Source organism: Protopterus annectens, chromosome 10.part0 (assembly GCF_019279795.1).
Source record: "Protopterus annectens isolate FY-2018-M chromosome 10.part0, PAN1.0, whole genome shotgun sequence".
NCBI classification, from domain to species: Eukaryota; Metazoa; Chordata; order Ceratodontiformes; family Protopteridae; genus Protopterus; species Protopterus annectens.
Window position 1 is genome coordinate 630,141,529 of NC_056744.1, and position 21,604 is coordinate 630,163,132.

Consider the following 21,604-nt stretch of genomic DNA (forward strand, 5'->3'; position numbering starts at 1 on the left):
TTGCAGTATTCCTTACAGCAGGGAAAGTAGACAGGCTCAGAAGAAATTTGGGAGGAAGAAGGTGCAGCAGAGCTCTCAAGAAATCCATGCAAGATAGCCCTGGCAAAGCTGGCTCTAGCCCAGGGAACTACATCCAACTTACAGTGCTTGGTAAAAGTATGCACAGAAGTCAAAGTAGCTGCCTCAAGAATGGAGTTAGTATCCAAACCTTTGAAAAAAGCACCAGAAGAAGCCACAACCCTGATAGAATAAGCCTTAACAGAAGGAAGGCTTTTCCATGAAAGGAGTAATAAAAGAAAATGGCCTTAGATGTCCAAGATGAAATAGTTTGTTTAGAAATAGCCAAACCTGAAGAACTAGGATGAAAGGAAACAACAATCTGCTCAGATTTATGAATGGTTTTAGTTTTATCCAGATAATACCAATGTTGTCTAAGCAAGTCCAAGATGTGAAGAACCTCCTCACTAGGACTGCAGAGAAGGAAAAAAAGTGGGCAAATTAATATACGGATTAAGAGACAACTTGGGCATAAAAGAAGGATTAGTACGAAGACACACCCTATGTGTATGAAAAAACAAGAAAGGAGGAACAGCAATAAGAACCTGCAGCTTAGACAGCTGCCTGGCTGAGGTAAGGGTGAAAAGAAGAACAGTCTTCCAAGTGCAGTGCTGTAAGGAAACTGAAGCTACAGGCTGAAATGGAGGCTGAGTGAATTTTTTCCAGGAGAAAATTAAGGTCCCAGGAAGAGGAACAGGCTTCCTGGGAGGCCTAATATGAAGGATGCCTTTAAGAAATTGTTGGACCTTGAATCTAGAAGCCCGAGGGTGAGTCAAATGCAGACAAGCAGAAAAAGCTGACAGGTAGGCTTTAGCAGAAGAGTATGCCAACCCAGCACTGAGCAATTCACACAAAGAGAGAACCAAAGGAACTTCCACAGAATATGGTTACAAGTAAGACACCAAACAGAAAATCTCTTCCATTTGGATAGGTAAGATTTCCTTGTATTGGGTTTCCTGGCCTCCTGCAGAAGCTGAAGCATGTCCCCAGAAAAAAAGGTGCCTAAAAGGGATCAAAAATCCTATCACCTACAGTGTCAGTTAAGAGGGAACAGGTGGAGATGGATGAGAGACCCCTTGTCTTTTGTGAGTAGGTCCACCCTGTGAGCTAACTTGTGATGATTGCCCTTGGTTATATGCAGAAAAAGAGGGAATTGTTGTCTGGAGCAAAAAGGAGTCCCCAACAAGTTTTGGGAGCATTCTCTTCTATCTTGAACAGAATCCATGGTATGAAAGGAAGGGAAGGTAGGCATAAAGAAACATCCTCTTACACCAAAAAGAGAAGACATTCACCTTCCAAGCCAGGGAGTCATGGTACTCTGCTATAAAAGAGCAGAAAATGTCTGTTCAGAAGGGAGGAAAAAAAATCTACTTGAGGAGCAACCCACTGGTGGACAATGTCCAGAAACGCATGCCTGTGAAGTAGCCACTAGTGAGTTTGTGTTCTGGGCCTGCTCAGAGAATCTGTCACAAATTTTTGATTTGAAGGAATATAAACAGCCTAAGAATCACATGGTACTAGACAGCTAGTTCCCAAACTTGAAGAGTGGGTATGCAGAAAAGGCTGGACTTTGTCCCCCACTTGCTTGTTGATGTACCACATCACTGTGGTATTGTCTGCGAAAACTTTGATGGGACCTGGAAGGAGAAAAGAGAGAAAGGCCTGAAAGGTCAAGAGATAAGCTCTCATATCTTTGATACCGACATGGTCTTTCTCCTGATGAAGAGACCAAAGGCCCTCACCCCGAGTCTGTGGCATTTGAAAAGAGTTCCTGAGCGGGGACTGCAGGTCGAAAAGAAAGGCCTGGGTTTTGTGACAATTGATGAATCCACCACTGAAACTCCAGCTTGGAAAATCTAAATGATGAGAATGTTGAAACTAGACTGACTTTAAGACCCATTGGAGCTTTCTCATATGAAGCTTGGTCAAAGGAAGCATAGGAATGATGCAAACCATGTATCCCAGAGCCCTTAGAAACTCCATGGCTATAATGCAGTTCAGAGGAAGAAGAGATTAGAAGAAGGGATTAAAAGAAAGCAATCAGAGTTAAAGCCTTGGGATGAGGCATGGATGCCAGCATTGGAACAGTCTGGAGCCTGCACCTGAGAAAAACATGATCCTGAGAAGGAATTAGGAAGGATTTCTGGAAATTCACTGTAAACCCTAGGCTTTGGGGGAGACAAATAGCATAGTGAAGTTGCTGAAGCAAAATCTCTAGACAGAAAGTCTGAATAAGCAGGTCATCTAGATAAGGAATAGTCTGTATTCCCCTCATCCTGCAAAAAGCAATCAAAGGAGCTACGCATTTGGTGAAGACCCTAGGGGCAATAGAGAGGCCAAAGGGCAAAGTAAAGAACTGAAAATGCAAAGAAGTAACAGAGAAATGCAAAAACTTATTGAAAAGGGGATGAATCGGGATATAGAGATAGTCATCCTTGAGATCCAGCGAAATTAAGAAAGCCTGAGGAAAGAGAAGTGGAAACAAAGTTTGAAGGGACAATATCCAAAAGGAAGGAACCTTCAAAAATGTGTTGAGCTGACAGAAATCCAGAATGAGTCTCCAGGTGCCTTCTTTCCTGGGAAACAGAAACATTCTGGTGTAAAATTCCTTCCTCTTTTGAGGAGCCGGAACTGCTTGAATTGTTCCTTCAGAAAAAAGGCTCACAAGAACAGCTGGAAAAATGGGCAGCTGTTCCTGAGGAGGTTGAGGAACACCCAAAAAGGGAAAAAGAGATTTCCAGACTATGTAATACCCCTAATGAATGATGGATAGTACCCAAGAATCCTGAGTGATCCTTAACCAATTTGAAAGGGACATGGAAAAATGAAGAGATAGAGGAACGTGACTGAGGAGAAGGGAAAAAAAATAGACAGGCTTGTCTGGAAAAAGATGCTTCTGAGCTGAAGGAGTTTGAGTAGACTTAGCATGAGGAGCCCTTTTACCACCCTTTTTACCCTTGGGAAGAGAGACGAGACTGCCTTTGGACAAAAGCAGCCTTATTAGGGTAATTTCCACTGGAATTTTGGAACAGGGGAAACAAAAAGATGTTTCAATTCCTACATAGCCTTACCCTTTTCCTGAAGAGACTTAAAAAAAAGATTTTTATTATCTAGAGGAGCATCCATATCAGCTTGGCTGAAGGAAAAGCCAAAAATATCTTCTCAACACAGAGTCAAAAGCAGCGGCTCTTGATGAGGCCTCAGCTGCACCATAACTGCATTTAATAGAATGGCGAGCTACTTGAGAAGAGGAACCTAACAAAGAAAGAGTCAAAGTCTTCCCCTCAGAGTCAAGAAGGTCTGAAATGACCTAAAAAGCCTGAGACAGAAAAGCCAAAATATACGTGGTCATGTGGGTCTGGTAATTCACAGCCAAAAAGGCCAGAGTAGCAGTATACACTTTCTTACACAACCACTCCATGGTTCTGCTGTCCTTAGCAGAGGGGAGCAGCTTTGTAGAAGGTAAAAGTTTAGACGGTTTATCAAAAATAACAGAAGGGTCAATAGGGAGACACCTGTAAAGCAATTTGCAATCATCAGGCACCTACAAAACTTATCAGGTTTTTAGGAGCAGGGGGCTGGGAGGAGCCTGAGAAGCTGCAGAAAAATTGTCCAACAAGGCAGCAAGAATAGGACAGGATTCACAGACAGGGAGATTCCATTTGAAGGAGTTCATAATACCTCTGCTGGACATCCGAGACCTATGTACAGTCCCACTTAAAAAAAAAAAAAAAAAAAAAATCCATCTCAGAAGGAGAATCAGGACTAACAGAGCCCTCTTCCTCAGAACCACAGTCCAAGGCACAAGGAATCTGGGAGGAACAGGTTAAGGACTCTATCATAATCCACATACCTGTCAGATGAAACTTGCTCCCTAGGCCTCTTAAGAGGTATAGAAGACCAAGGGGGAGCAGAAACAGAGACCCCCCTGAGGGTGCTCTAAATCCATAAGGGCATTAAATAAACCCTGTGTGAAATCCTACCATGCACGCTGAGGATCCTTAGGAGCAGGTGAAATATGCTTAGTTTTCTGCTTCTTTTTTGAGGAGACATCAGCCTGAAATATCTTAGGTGGCTCGGACCCATGCCTACATTCAATAAGCATAGTAGAAATCTTATCCCTAACAAAGATATGCAGAATGCCCTGAGGTCCTTCAGAAATAATCAGCAGCGGATGCTCCTGAACATCTGAAATGGATGTCTGCATTGCCTCCTGGGACACGCCAGAAGCCAGATCCATGATGGCCACTAAAACAGTTGCAGCAGAGGAATCCGACTGAAAAACTGGATGGTCCTCTGGGCTTTCACCAGCCTCGACAGGCATGGCCTGTGGAGGCAGTACAGCCAAATAATCTGAATGAGCTTAGTCTTCTTCTTTGTGGACGGCTGACCTTTGGATTGGGACAATTCAACCATAGTACCCTGAGCCAACAATTTGAGACACTGGTTCTCTAGGTAAAGGCCAAAAGTAGAAATGATTAAGCAAGGATTATGGAACAAATGCTTGACAAATATGACAAGACATATAATGGTGAGAAGCACCCAAGCAAAATAAACACTGCTCATGACAGTCCTTATAGGGAATCTGTCTCCCACACTGGCATTTTCTGGATGAAATGAAACCAACAACCACAATTTGTACCAAAAAGAAAAAAAAAAAGAAAATACACAAAGGGCACTTATCTGAAAAACAGCTTGGCAACAAGCAGATGAAGAAGCATTCAGACCAACAATTGAAGATAGTATTCAGACTGGGAGCAAAGAAGTCCTGAGGATGGCACATCCTTATGTCCCCTTTATGCCCTACATCGTGCACAGGGAACATACGTGTGACATATATGTCCCTATTACAACTTAAGGCTTTGGTATATTGGCTGGATATTGGGCTAGCCTTGGCAGGGAATCCTTACTGTATAGAACACTGCAACAGTGATATGGAAGGGCATCAACTGAAATGCTGTGATATACCATCGACTGAGGGCATAAAACACCCTGTAGAAGATGTGTGTGCTAACAGAAAATTTAGCCATAATGTTTATTTCTTTATTTGAATTTATACAATGGACAGGGTGAAAGTATTGTTCTGCAACATCTACTAATGCACATCAAGAAGCAAAATATTTTCCCAAGTATATCTGTGCCATTTTGCTTTGTACTATAAGATGAAAAGAAGCAAGATACAGCATTTTAAATTATTTTAGAACGCAGCATTTGCCTCTGCAGTGTTGGAAACTTACTTTGCGTATTATGTAATGGGAAAGCAACACAGCATTATTCTATGATAACAAAATTTATTCTTTGATACCCCACCTGAGCTGGGCATAAAACACTGTATAGAGTTGTACTAAAGGTAATTCACTGCTACAAGCTCTTCCTTCAACCTTATCCACCTAATAGACAGCAGATTTAGTACGGCTTTGTTCAGTAAATATTAATGTACATAGTGCCAAGATAAGAAGGGAAGAATGTTTTTAATTAAATATATCTGTAACATTTTGTTTTACACTTTATTGTGAAAGGAAAGCATGATACAGGATTTTTAAAATGACTCCAGGAAGCAACATACAGTGCTGTAGTGTTGAACAAAAAAGACTGCACTAATGCTGTTAATGAAGTATAAAATATAATCCTCTGCAAATAGAACCAACTTTTCTCAACTACCATACCAATTATATTCTTGAATTTCTGAGTCCCTTATTTTATTTTCCAGTGGTTCTAAATATAATGCAAATAACAAAGGGGAAAGAGGACACCCCTGCCTGGCTTCTCTGCTCAAGGAGAAATTAACAGAGAGGACCCCGCTCACTTTACTTTTCAACTCTGATCCTTCATATATCCTCCTAATCGACCTTATAATTTTTTTCTGGAGATGCAAATGCTTCAACTGCCTTCCTCAAACTCCCAGCTTACTTTGTCAAATGCTTTCTCTGCATCAAGACCCACTAACAACAGTGGTATTTTCTTACATTCTGCTTCCCTCTGGATCATCAATGTTCTGTTAATGTTGTCAAATGTTTGCCTCCCCTCTACAAAGTCACACTGATGCATATCTATCAATTTTGGCATTACTTTTGTCATTCTTTTAGCTATTATAGACAAGAACACTTTATAATCATGGTTTAGTATTGAAATGGTCCTGTATGAAGCTTGGCCTGATGGATCTTTACCCTCTTTAGGTATTACAGCTACCACTGCTTTCTTCCAGGATGTTGGCACTTCTCTTAAAATACTGTTAAACAAATCTTTCCAGACCTTTATCAGTTTTGTCCCCTCCTAGCTTCCAAACTTTCCTGTGGATTAGTTATACATCACAATTTTATCTCATCTCCTCCTATCCTAACCGTTAGTAATTCAGCCTCATCTGCCTCTAACCTTGGCATATTTAATTTTTGCATACAAATTTCAATTTGTATCTTTTCTTGATTTCCATATTTGTCTGCTTTATACAGACTATCACAGAATTTCTGAAATATTTCTAATACCTCTACAGGATCTCTTGTTACCTTCCTTGTTATAGACATCCTAAGCGTGGCGACAGCCCTTTCTACTTTATGTTGCCGTTGTGCTAAAAGTTTTTGTGCTCTACTGTTATTATAAAAAAAAACAGTTGCTCAACAGCAATCTTTCTAAACTTGTACATATTATTGAGGTAATCCCTTATTTTCTGCTTAGCATTCTGCAATTAATCCTGTGAGATTCCCTATATTCTGCAATACTTTAACATTTGTCAGTCCCTCTAAACAATTCTTGTCACTTTTAACCATAGCTCCTTTTCCTTTATTTCTTCCCTATTTTTAAACTCCACCTTAATTTTATCCTACTTCCTAGCTGTATTTTCAGAAGAAATTTCTATCCTCTCTAATAGCTCCTGAATAATTTCCACTACCCATTCCTTAAAATCTCTTTTCAACAGATAGGAAAGAAAATGCTAGTGTCTCATTTTTATTTCATTACCCTGTGTTTTTTTTAAGTTATTACTGGTGCATGATCTGAAATAGTTACTGAATGCATATCAAGACCTTTAATTAAATGCACATGTCCCCGTGAAATGTAAATTCTGTCTAGCCTAGCCGTTTTTATATCTTGGGGAATAATATGTAAATTCACTCCGAACTCCTATTACAGAATTCACATCTTCCATGCCAAATAATTTCATAAATTTCTTCAAAAATCTTCCCTCCTTTGTTATACTTTCCCTTCTGGGCCCCCAGACACATCTTGACTGTTACAAATCACATTCCAGTTCCCACCTATAAGTAATATTCCTTGCTGAAAGCTTATTATTTCTCCCAGAATTTTCTTGAACTACATTAAAGCAGTTTTAGGTGGAATACAAATACATGCCAGTGTAATCCATTTCCCTTGCCAGTAGCCCCTTAACACTACAAATCTGCCATTATTATCTTTTTATCCTCTTCTATAACTATTGGAGCTCCTCCTGAAATTAATATAAGTACTCATCTTTTCCTTTGTCCCAGGTATTCTGCTGAAGAACCATCCTGAATAATTTACCAAATTCACATATTCAGTTCTTTATGAGCATGTCTCCTGTAACATAGCTATTAGCACTCTACTTTTTTTTAAAATATTGTTCACTATTCTTTCGTTAATGACAAGAAAAATGGCAGAAACTCTGGCATTAAAGCATGATTCAAGGCACAACTCATTATTAATATTAATGGCTCGTTGTACTACCTGCCAATATTTAATACAATGATCCATTTCAATTAGATCTTCTGACTTAGATGAATACATTTGAAGCTTTTTCATCTGAATGCTGTCCACCACAGAAGCTTGAAGTGAAGCAATGTCTTGCACTTGTGTATAAGCTCTAGCGAACACATTAAAACAGGGATCATAGAAGGAGTTCCCTCATTCCCTCTCACCCATATCATTCTTATGCACTTTACAGGGTGCTGATATTTGTAAACAAGAAAAAAAAAGAAAAGAACAACGTATAGTTTGTGTCTGGAGCATTTCTCCCCAGGCCTCCGCTGAAAATAGGCTCTGTCCTAGACAGACTTTCCCAGTCAACAACTGTTAAATAAATCAAAATAAAATAAATTAATAAAAGTAAGTACACCTTTAGTGTCATTTCAATGTCTGGGTACAGGTATGAGTTTTTAAGAGGTAAAAAAACTCTCAACCTTTTCAGCATGGATGGTGCATTGCACTGTAAAATGTAGAAGCAGAAGTTTTGTGTGGGAATCAGGCAGACCACGCTATTATACCATCACATTCTATAGTGATATCAAAAGAAGTCAGTCTTGATTGCAACGGCAACCAGTGATGGGCATTGCAACAAATATCTAGCTTGGGAGATTGTCATCTGGAACTGACGCTCTACATACATGCTCTTTTAACTGAATTGCATAAATAGTTTATCTGCCTCTTTACTATACTACCAAATATTCTGATAACATATCCCACAGGAAAGTACTACACAACATGGATTTTAAACACATCTTTCCACAGATCAGTGATTTGTTATTTGCAAATTCCATACATAACAATAACATTCCTGAAATTAGGCCCTTCTTTACTAAAATTCGTCAACGTCAGACCTAACAAAAGGAATTTTAACAGTGTAAATGCTTATACAATGTGGAGCATCTGCCTTCTAATACTCTATTACTAACCACCATATAATACCTTTGATCCACATTCAAAGGTAATAACTGTCCCTGTGCAAGCTTGTATTAATGAGTGGTTTATGATGGTTAAAGCAAACCCCCAAATCTTATGAATATGCAGAAATGCCAAAAGATGTACAATATATGTTATCAGAGTCCATCAGGGTAATCTTAGCATATTTAAAGTATAACCTTAATGTATGTATAAGATCCTGATTATTGTATAATATTCCACAAAGATTTAGAACTTATCACAGTCCACAAAGATTCAGATTAAGGATTAAAGAAATTATGTTCAGGATGTTCCAGGGTTTCCATTGTGGTCTTCAAGTTGAAAGCTTTAGGTCATTTGTATGCCCCACTCAAGTAAATAAAAATTAAAATTGAAAATGCTCCATGTAGTAAAATCCAGTCAGTTGTTCAGAAAAATTACCATAAGCCTTCAGGTAGGCTGAAAAAAAGGATATTTAGTTTTCTTCTTCAGTCACAGAAGATGAACACTGTGAGAATAATATTTAGCTGTGTCAAGTTGGCTTACTTTTAAGTACAGTTAGTGGGTGTGTTCGTGGGAAGGTGTCCACCTTGGGAGGTATCAATGGTGATGTGACATACTCAGTAGATGGACACCTTACAATCTTCCCCGCCCATAATGAGTTAGAGTGACAAAAAGTTTTGTTTGTATCTGTACTACAAATAATTGTACCACATTATAATTTTGCCATCTGTTAATACATTTTTCCAAAAGGTTTTGTTTAGTCCTGTTCCATTCTTTTGTTATAAAATGTCCACAGCCATTTTTAGAAAGTAAAATGTCTACCTCTTCTCTTCAGTGTTAGATGCAAATGAATACACACATGCATCAAGCAAGGCAACATCTAGCCCTCACTGGGATCTATAGATCAAAACCTAGGTTTACTACTTTGAACTGTCAGGTGGTTTGCAATGTATGTAGTATGATAACAAGCATGTTTATTAGGTATTGCAGCAGGAAACATGATGCCAACATGCACATGTGTAGGCGCTACAGCTACTTTCTGCACTGGATATTTCCAGAGAGGCATCTAGTTAGTTAGTGCAGGAAGCACCTTGCCCATTAATGTGCATGTCATACTATGTGATAATGCATGTGATGCAGGAAACCCCTTTGAGCAATGGCTGATGACACCATTGCAACATATGCATGCATTGGGAAAACACTGTCAAGATGCCATTCTTGGTCAGACATGTGCCATTGTGGAACCTATGTCAACTTGCATAAGAAGACCATCATTACATTGCACCCCCCCCCCACACACACACACACATTGCAGGACCTGTACAGTTGAAAAACATGTATTTGGGCTTTTCAAGACAATTACATCTTAAAACAGGCACTGCAATACAATCCCAGCAAGGTGAATATGTTTGTTGTGTTTACCTCACAACACAGCATGACTGCTAGGAGGCAAGGTAGTCAACCTATGGTCACATAACTGGTTCTATCATTGCTCTCAGTCCCACCGTAACCTCTGTATAGTGATGACAGTTACAACAAGGGCCAAGAGGATGGTAGAAAAGGAAACATCCCTCTACGCACGCTGAGCCTAGTACAAGCTAGCAAAAGAAAAGCTCCAGTATCTGGTACAGACATACAACATATGCCAAAGCCATACAGATTACTATGTAACATACAGCAGAGTATTTGCTATGCCAAGGCCAGTGTATTGGTATGCACAGTTTGTGTATGCTAAGCACCAGACATTAGCACACACACACACACACACACACACACACACACAAAACACAAGTAGAAAAGTAGCCAGTTGGTTGCAGGCCGTTGACCATGTTACCTCATCTTACTGCAGCCTAAAAGATATAGTAGCAAACTGCGTGTTTCTAAATCCGACTCTGTAGTGGATTATCAGAACTTGATTATTATCAGTGTTGTCAGAAACAAAGGGAACATGCCCATTCATTAAAATGAAGTCCACATAAGGCAATGTACAATGAGATCTTTAAATTACTAAGACATACAAAATGCATTTAGAATTCACAAATATGATATGTGTAGTGGAAAGCTAAAAAAAAAACAGCTTAAGGTAATTTACATGTTTTATGCTCAACAACAATTTTTTGAACTAGTGTCATCAGTGCTCACTTGAACTTAGCTACAAATTAACACCTGCAGCTAAGTAAAAGCTTTTCAGAACCCTATCCATTATATTGAACAAATGAGTTGCTGAACTGAACGGACTTGCATTAAAGACTGCAACAGGACTGTGCAACATAATATATGCAGACATACAAACAACATAAATATTCTTACCATAAACATATCCAACACAAGCCTGCTTCACGTCAGAATAGGAAATACCAGCATCAGATAAAGCCTTCTGACCTGCAAAAGGGAAATTACATTTTATTGGTCATGTTTCAGGCATATAACAATGTATAAAATGTAAGAACTTCATCTTATAAAGGAAACAGGCAAATCAAATCTTACAAAAAGGGAGACACTTATAGCTGACACAAGAAGTATGACAAAGCAATGTATCGCCAGAGAAATTATTTTTTATATATATTTTAACTAATAGTCATTAAACAGCTGAACATTAACCTGAAGTACATAGAAGGGCAGTCCACAATGGTCACAACACTTCTAACAAATGCTTGCAGAAAACCTCCAGTTGTAGTAGCAGTAGTTGAATAACACGGTGGGGCTCTGAAGCCTTTAAATAAGAAAAGAGGCAAATTATGAGAAGAACAGAAAATGTTTAGTACAAATATTTATTTCAAGGACCTATTAAGTTAACAGGAGGGTGTTAAGTTAACAGATTTTACTGCAAAGCTGTGATATTTTAAGAATTAAGTCCATATACTAAGCACCTTTAGCCATTGGTTGCGAGATATCTAAGGAAAGCACATTTCTGACTAGTTTATTAGTTTTGGATAAAGAAAATACACATTATTTCTTTCTATCACAGTAAAATAGCTTTCCATTTAATTGAGGGTAGTGATTCTGTCCGGGAAAGAGGGCTAGAAAACTAGGTCTTTAAGCTGATGGGATAGGGGATATTTACATTTTTTTTGAAAAAGCCAATATAAGGTTCAAGTATGCATACATTTATATAAATCATTTCTCTTATTAAAATATATATTGCAAACATGCATCAGAGAAATTTAGGTCTGCCTTTGCTTAAGCACAAATTTCAAAGCTTTCCCCCCACTTCTCTGTTCATGATTCACTGCACAGCTATTTATCGACACCCTCTTCAATCTCTTCGATTCTCCAGCTTTGTTTATTTTATTCTGTTCTGTCCACGTTTCAAGAAATGAAAAACTCTTTAGCAACAACTGTCAAAGAATGTAGAAATTCAAAATTCAGCTTAACTCTACTGGCAAAATACATTTTAGTTCCACTGAAAAATATTCTCTGTATTGTGGTACAGTTACTGAATTGCTCTAATTACTGTACACTGAAAAAGAAAAGATTCAGCAATGATGATGTCAATGAAAAGAGAGGAGGGAATATTCAACTGCAAATCAAGGTCTGTCAAAATAAAAGCTATGAACAAAACACAGAAAATGAGTTATGATCATTTTTAAAATGAATTAAATCTGTACAAATTCTTGCCTGCATGGATGAGATTGAGGAGGGTGTAGTTAACTGTTGCATTGTGCTGTACTACTTGTGAATTGATGTTAGGAATTACAGCCTTCATGCACTATTCTTTTTCGTACACCATAATGGAAAGGTAAGTTGCTGTAGGCTAAGCTAGACATGTCCCGTCAACTGATTTATAAACATGTTGGACAGTATTATTTATTGTGACATTCCATTAAACTGGTCAATCCCATTAGACCACTGGCCTGTTTTCTATGGACACATAATGCGATATTTTTACTGTCTAGGAGTAATGTTTTCCAAAACACCTGGGAAATTCCCCTTTCTGTGTCGGAATATATTTCAAAGTGATACTAAGGAGAGTGAGGGAGGGGGAAGTGAATGCCACCAAGCATGAAATACTGCAAAGTACATAAAATGAAGATAAATATGCGCTGCCTACAAGAATGGTGAGAAGATAGAACCAGTGGAAGATAGAACCAGTGGAACCAGCTACATTTTCGTCTAGCTGTGCAGAAGTAGTAGAAAGCTCTGATGATGAGACTACTGCTTTCAGGAAGTTGTAATTAAGGTACTGTGGCAAGTTATCCTAATATGAACTGCGTCCTTTCATAGGAAACTGGAAAAAAAAAAGATGCTTGAACAAAGTATTACTTTAAGGATGTGCAAACGTATGCAGCCAGCTTATTGTATGTTTTTTATATCCCCCCCCCCCCCAACAGATTTGTTTGTTTTTCAATTGAATTGTACAGGTTATAGGTCACATTAAAGGTGAGAAAAGTTTTGAAATGATTTATTGTGGTCTCATTTTTTTATATCATAAACACCTGACATTTTACCAGGGGTGTGTAAACTTTTTATATCCAGTGTATATATGCACACACATATATGTGTATGTGTGTGTGTGTGTGTGTGTGTGTGTGTGTGTGTGTGTGTGTATATATATATATATATATATATATATATATATATATATATATATATGGAAAAACAAAACAGAATAAGACTAGGAAGAAATAAACTTATACTACTGAAAACTTCCAAACTATTAAAAACAAAAACAAAAAAACAATGAATAGACGCTGAGCCAGAACTGTTATTTGCTGAGCGCTTTCGTTCACTTTATTGATAACAATCGAACTTCATCAGAGCAAAATGTGATGTTTTTGCAGTAATGTGTGAGCTTTAAATAGTGTAACTGGTATACAAAATGCTTCACTATGATTTGTAGATAGACTATGCTAATGCAGTAGTATTTGGACTAATGAGAGGCACTGCTGTGAAACAAAAGGCTTTTATCTGCTAACATCCTGCCCCTAGGGGGTGTGCTGTAACTTAATTGTACCACTTTAATGCACATTTAATGTTGAGACTCTCATTGAGCCCTGGCGGGGTATCTGCTTCAAGGAGGAGTTGCCATCTTAATTCCTTCAGCTCCAGTAGTGTGTTGATTTGTTGATGGAAGGTAGCATTACTAAGCAATTGTTTGAATATCCTACCATTCCTATTTTATATGGCCTCCCCAAAATTCATAAATCCCTGGAAAACCCTCTGGTGAGGCTTGTCTCGGTCTGTGGTTGGGCAACTGAGCACTATCTATTTATGTTGAAACACAACTGCAACCAGTATTAAATACAGTTAACACTGTTCTTAGAGATAACCAAGCACTTTTTAACATCTTTGAGTGGTCCAGTACCAACAACAGTGACAATTTTATGCTGGTTACAATGGATGTGGTATCACTTTTTACAGTCATACCTAATGATACAAGGATTTAATTTGTTACTCTGTTCCTGTCTAACTATTCTGATTAAAGTGCAGGACATATTTATCTTATAAGCGTACTTCTTGATGTGATTTTGAACAACGTTTTCACTTTTAATGATCAGCTATATAAGCAGAGGGTGGGTGTAGCAATGGGCACACCTTGTGCCAATAGCTATGCAAAGCTAGTGTTAGCTTATTGGGAGACATTCTATGTCTTTAATGAGAGTAACCTTTTTAAACAGTATATTCCATACTATGCCAGGTTCATGGATGATACATTTTTTGTATGGGCAAGTTCTGTTTCTATGCTGCATGATTTTGTTGCATATCTGCAATAGACAACCAAGTTCCTACAATTTACCTCCAAGTTCTCTGCTGAGAATATTGCGTTTTTAGATGTTAAAATCATCAAGAAACTGAATGATTTAGACACTCAAGTTTACAAAAAAATCTTGTAAAAAATGTAGTATTTTACATAGGCAGATTGTGCACCCACAATATATTCCCAGGAATGCCTTGAAAGGACAGTTCCTTAGGCATACCAGGCTCAATGCAGATGATGAATGTATGTATCTGCTTTTGATGAGCTGTCAAATGATTTTAGTATTAGAGGCTACCAACAGCATGAGACAGATGTAGCACGACAAGGGGCTCTATCTATTAGGAATGCCCAGGCCAAACCATAGTTCTCTCATCAAGACCCAGAGTCTAAGAGTTCTAGGGTATCACAAGGAGACACTGAGAATGAGCATTACTTTCTCAAATATTAGCTCTGTCTGTGAAGTTATTAAAAAAACACTGGCATGTCCTTACATAGGATGACAGAAACAAAACTATTTTAGGTGAGGCTCCCAAATTTTATTTTAAGAACAATGCTACTTTGGAAGGGGAGTAAGGCTAGGTGTATTGGAGATGGGTTCAAATTGTTTTATCATGGTGTGAATGGGAGGAGAAATGGCGTAGGAATTATCCTGAAGGAACAGTGTACTAAGAGTGTTTTGGAGGTGAAAAGAGTGTCGGCTAGAGTGATGGTTATGAAGCTAGAAACTGATGGTGTAATGATGAATGTTGTTAGTGCATATGCTCCACAAGTTGGGTGTGCGATGGACGAGAAAGAAAAATTTTGGAGTGAGTTGGATGATGTAGTGATGACTGTACCCAAGGGTGAGAGAGTGGTGATTGGAGCAGATTTCAATGGGCATGTTGGTGAAGGAAACAGAGGGGATAAGGACGTGATGGGTAGGTATGGTGTTAAACAAAGGAATGCAGAAGGTAAGATGGTAGTGGATTTTGTGAAAAGGATGGACATGGTTGTGGTGAATATGTATTTTAACAAGAGGGAGGAGCATAGGGTGACATACAAGAGTGGAGGAAGATGCACACAGGTGGATTATATCTTATGTAGGAGGGCCAGTTTGAAGGAGATGGGAGACTGTAAAGTGGTGACTGGGGAAAGTGTAGTTAGACAGAATAGGATGGTGGTTTGTAAGATGACGTTGGTGATCAAGACGAGGAGGAGGAGTGTGAGAGCATCACCAAGGATCAAATGGTGGAAATTGAAAAAGGTTAATTGTGAGGTGGAGCTCAGGGAAGAGTTAAGACAGGCACTGGGTGGCAGTGAAGAGTTACCAAATAGCTGGGTAACTACAGCAGAGCTAGTAAGGGAGATGGCTAGAAAGGTGCTTGGTATGACATCTGGACAGAGGAAGGACGACAATGAGACATGGTGGTGGAATGAGGATGTACAGGAGAGTATACACAGTAAGAGGTTGGCAAAGAAGAAGTGGGATTGTCAGAGAGATGAAGAAAATAGACAGGAGTAAAAGGAGATGAGATGCATGTCAAAGAGAGAGGTGGCGAAGGCTAAGGATAAGGCATATGAAGAGTTGTATGAAAGGTTGGACACTAAGGAGGGAGAAAAGGACCTGTACCGATTGGCTAGACAGAGGGACCGAGCTAGGAAAGATGTGCAGCAGGTAAAGGTGATAAAGAATAATGAGGGAAACATACTTACAAGTGAGGAAAGTGTGTTGAGCAGATGGAAAGAGTACTTTGAGGGGTTGATGAATGAAGAGAATGAGAGGGAGAGAAGGTTGGATGATGTGGGGATAGTGAATCATGAAGTGCAATGGATTTAGCAAGGAGGAAGTAAGGATAGCTATGAAGAGGATGAAGAAAGGAAAGGCTGTTGGTCCATATGACATACCTGAGGAAGCATAGAGGTGTTTAGGTGAAATGGCAGTAGAGTTTTTAACCAGATTGTTTAATGAAATTTTGGAAAGTGAGAGGATGCCTGAAGAATGTAGAAAGAGTGTTTTGGTACCGAGTTTTAAGAATAAGGGTGATGTGCAGAGCTGGTAGTAACTACAGAGGGATTAAATTGATCAGTCACAGCATGAAGTTATGGGAAAGAGTAGTGGAAGCTAGGTTAAGAAGGGATGTGATGATTAGTGATCAGCAGTATAGTTTCATGCCAGGAAAGAGCACTACAGATGCAATGTATGCTCTGAAAGTGTTGATGGAGAAGTACAGAGAAGGTCAGAAGAAGTTGTTTTGTTTTTTTGTAGACTTAGAGAAAGCATATGACAGGGTGCCTAGACAGGAGTTGTGGTATTGTATGAGGAAGTCAGGAGTGTCAGAGAAGGATGTAAGAGTGGTACAGGATATGTATGAGGGTAGTGTGACAGTGGTGAAGTCTGTGGTGGGAGTGACGGATGCGTTTAAGGTGGAGGTGGGATTACATCAAGGATCAGCTCTGAGCCCTTTCTTATTTGCAGTGGTGATGGACAGGTTGACAGACAAGATCAGACAGGAGTCCCCATGGACTATGATGTTTACAGATGACATTGTGATCTGTAGTGTAAAGAACAGGTGGAGGAGACCCTGGAGAGATGGAGATATGCTCCAGAGAGAAGAGGAATGAAGGTCAGCAGGAGTAAGACAGAATATGTGTGTGTGAATGAGAGGGAGGATAGAGGAATGGTGAGGATGCAAGGAGTAGAGGTGGCAAAGGTGAATGAGTTTAAATACTTGGGATCAATAGTTCAGAGTAATGGTGAGTGCGGACGAGAGGTGAAGAAGAGAGTACAGGCAGGATGGAGTGGGTGGAGAAGAGTGTCAGGAGTGATTTGTGACAGAAGAGTACCAGTAAGAGTGAAACGGAAGGTCTACAAGAGGGTAGTGAGACCAGCTATGTTATATGGGTTGGAGACAGTAGCATTGGCAAAAAGGCAGGTGTTAGAGCTGGATGTGGCAGAGTTAAAGATGTTAAGATTTGCAGTGGGTGTGACGAGGGTGGACAGGATTAGGAATAAGTATATTAGAGGGTCAGCCCAGGTTGGAAGGTTTGGAGACAAAGCCAGAGAGGCACGATTACGTTGGTTTGGACATGTGCTGAGGAGGGATGCTGAGTACATTGGGAAAAAGATGCTAAGGATGAAGCTACCAGGTAACAGGAAAAGAGGAAGGCCTAAGATAAGGTTTATGGATGTGGTGAGAGAGGCCATGCAGGTGGTTGGTGTGACAGAGCAAGATGCAGAGGACAGGAAGAAATGGAAACAGATGATCCGCTGTGGTGACCCCTAACGGGAATAGCTGAAAGAAGATGATGATGACTGCTTTGAGAAAAATGTTGTGCTATAAACTTGTTCAGAAGAAATCAAGGATTACTAATAGAATAGGAACTCACCATTGCTGGTGGTGGCCATGAGAGGTGTATAAAAATATTTTTCAGAGAAGTCAGGTTATTGAAACTACTGATAGATTTGAACATCCTGAGACTAAGCAGGTTTATACATTTCTTTGTGAATTGTAAAAGCTGTAATCTTGTTTATTTAGCTAGCTGCACTGTATGAAAAAGTTTTTATTTTGGTAAAACTAATAGAGCTTTGAAAGACTGTGTACATGAACACATTTATGATGAGTCTAGAAAAGATAAAAGAAATGTACTGTCAAGACGTATTTTAGTTGCTAGAAGTACTCATAACTTTAATTTTATTGTGCTACAACTTTTTAATGTCAGCATTAGAAGTGGTGATGTCAGCACTAAAACAGAATGTACTGAAACTAAATAGATTTCAGAATTACAAAGTGACAGAGGGAAAGGTTTAAATGACTACATTTCTTTAAGACCACTGCTTAGGTCACATGACCTTAAGAAGTAGACCCGAAACTGTGTATTTAAGCAGCATTCTATGCCTGTATTATTAGATCTGAAGAAACACCTGGATAGGTATGAGAGCACTTGTCTTCTTCTTGGACGTTTTTAAAATTTTTTATGCAGTTTTATTCAAAAAATGTTTATTCTGTTTTATTAAACTTTGGAACTTCTACTTCATTGGATTCAGCCGTATTGACTGGTTATTCTTCTACTTGGATTGTTTAACTTGTGTTCAACTAGTCTTCATCTGCCTGCCTTGGTTTGCCTTTCTTGTTTAAAAAAAATCCCTGAAAGGTGGGGTTATATTTTTTCTTGTTTTAGTAATCACTTCTCCAGAAATATCTAGAAGATCCTACAACAGGAGGTATTCTGCTATTTTGGAGTATTAAGCATGATCAAAGATCTAGATAGTCTACCTTTATCAAAAAAACAAATATGTTAGAAATATCTGAAAATCCAACCAAAATCCATTTAATTTCTCACAATCATAAATTTATGTTGCCAATCTGCTTTTAATTATGTATTCCATCACTAGCATTTGCTATCTTGTGATTTATACGTTAATAAAATTTATATGGGAATATACATGCTCTACAAAGATATTTGCAAGAAAATATTATCCAAAACCATGAAGAAGTGGTTACCTTCACAAATCGTATTTTTTATTATTTTGCCACTGACACTGTGGAAACCAAAGTGATGTAAGGCTTTCTAACACAATTAATTTACTTTTGTAGTATTAGATAAAACTAATTTGTGTAATGTAGATATGCATGATTCTAAATCTAAATCTTCCAAGAGAGTCAATGCAAAGTGCTATAATAGAGAAGGACCATGATTCTTTTTTTATTTTCTCTGCTATGCCTTGAATTTTAGTTAAAAGATGCTGTCCATATTAAATTGCCAACTGAATGAATTACATGCCCTTTTTAATAATTAAACTAATATGTAAATGCTTATCTTTTAAAGTTATCATTGTATTTAAACTTGAACTATCAGTAAAACTTTTATAAAAGCCATGAGAGGTGTATAAAAATATTTTTCAGAGAAGGAAGTCTATATATAAACTTTCTAAATGTTAAGTGAATATTTAAGCAACAAGTGTTTGCAGGACTTAAATAAAAGGTATTAATATAAGTTATTCAAAACTCACAAAGTTTTGTTATCAAACACTTGCAGTACATATAGGTAGATAAATTTACATTAGATTTGTTACAATGAACCAATTTCCATTTAGTATTATAAGAACCATCTATCCAATAGGTTACTGTTTTAAACACTGCAGAAATTGCACGCAGTTCATTGATAGGTAATCCTGTACCTCCCTCTTCCCAAAGCCTAAGGTGATTATAAAATGCAATTCTAGTTTACACAGATGCCACATAAATGTTTTAAATAATTTGCTTATTTTCTTTTGAGTTGCTTTATCATGCATTAATGATGTAGACTGCCTTATGTATAATATTTTATGAAGACCATATTAATTAAGACAGATGGATCTTAATGCCTTCATGTCATGCCATTTGGAGCATGTAACATGAATAACTCACCCTATGCTTTGTAATCTGTATTCTTGATACCTCATTGCACCTTTTTATCCACTTTCTGCCTCATCCCATTTGTAAATGTTAAGGAGGACACTGCTAATGCATCAGCTTATAGTTCACTGTAATAAAATCTATGGCATCCTATGCATAATCTTCAAAGAAAACAACTGTTTTAGGAAAACGAAAGTTAAACCCAAGTGACATAGATGGTATAAACAATCACTACTTTACAAAATGTGCTTTCAACTTGAGATGACTGAGACTGAGATAATCAATGTCCAGATTTCAATATCCAGTAGGTCTCACTGACTGAAACATTTAATTATTCATATATGGTCTGCTTTCTTTGTATACAATTTTAAATTTTTTTCTGGGGTGTATTATAAAGAAGCATTTAATCAGGAAGAGGCAATGAGGCATTTTACTTTAGCACGTTGCAGACAGACACTTTAATACATAGCTGATCTGCATTCAATTTATCCCTTACATGAGATTAAATGACTCCTCGCAACACCACTAAATGGAACTAATAACAGCATTAATGGTGTACTGTGAGATGTAGGTTGTGTGAGTGCCATAAGCTAGCATGATTAATGCTTATCTGTCTTACAGCGGAAGATGGTTACTATGAGTGGCTATATTATTATGTTGCTCCCAGCAGAACCAAACAGGCAGATGAGCACCTTAAAAGGTAAGGTTACTGGATAAGGACACAGCAGCAGGGAAGACAGGACGGCAATACAAAAAATAAAAGCAAATAACTGACAACTTGCATTCTAGAAAAAGGAAGAAAATGCTTCATCGTCCCAGTGATAAAGAACTACTGTAGCTCTGAGTTCCCAGAAAAACTAGAGCTTCTGGAAAAACAAACAGAGTGAAGAAGTTCTCAAACATGGAGAAGACACTACTTGTGTAATAACACTTTCTGGGCATCTTCCACACTTGTTCAGAAGGCAGACCAAACACAGCCTCAGTGATGTCACTCTGCAGGTAGGTAATTTGAAAAAAAGAAACTACAGTTTCTCAGTTGGCACACTGAAGTAAGTTCTCTTACAACAGCTCTGTTTTTGACACAAAGATTTATTTGATATGGGGATGCAGTTTACAGTATTCTAGGGCAATATACTGGACTGCAAACATACCCAAAATTACCACATTTTTATTCTTTACTACTTTTTTTCTTACAAATGAAAGATATCAAAAGAAGATGATTAAACACAGAGGATGCTACTGGATTAGGTGCTGTTGCAAGAAGCACAAGCTAGCATGGCACCCTATGCAGCTGCCTAGTTTACCTATGATTAAGGCCAGCCTTGACTATGAGTGAGGAATTGTGTTCAGCAGTGATGGCAAGGACAAACATTTCTGTTGATAAGGCCAATGTATATGGTAAGTGATGGCTGGTTGGTGTTTAGCAGTGGATTTTACTTATGTACATAGCAAATGGAAATTGCTGATGGCTTATACACCGTATAATATAAGGAAAACACTGACTTATTGAACACTGTAGCAGCCTTCCTTTAAACATTTAGATATGCGATACAGTGAAGGGAAACTGATTCTTAATGGAACAAAGGAGAAAAGGATATTACAACACTCCACCTGATATGAAAAAAGCAGCATTGCAGCATATATAAAATGAAGCAGTTAAGCAACTGTTTTTGAAAATAACTCTAGAGCACAATGACTCGGGCAAAAGAAGGAAGAAAGGGCTGTCACCATACTTAGGGAGCCTATAAAAAGGCAGGTAACAAGAGATCCTGTAGAGGTAATATTTCAGAAATGCTGTGAAACTGTATAAAGCAGAGAAATATGGAAATCAAGAAAATGTACAAAT

General features: G+C 38.2%; 1 protein-coding gene across 1 annotated transcript in view; it reads right to left on the bottom strand.

Moving 5' to 3' along the window:
- Positions 1 to 21,604, bottom strand: part of LOC122814183 (sterol carrier protein 2-like) — a 321,772-nt gene that overhangs the window by 48,851 nt on the left and 251,317 nt on the right. The window contains exon 3 of the mRNA XM_044086792.1: positions 10,996 to 11,067. Within this exon, the coding sequence (XP_043942727.1) occupies positions 10,996 to 11,067 (72 nt within the window). The remainder of the gene's footprint in view (positions 1 to 10,995; positions 11,068 to 21,604) is intronic.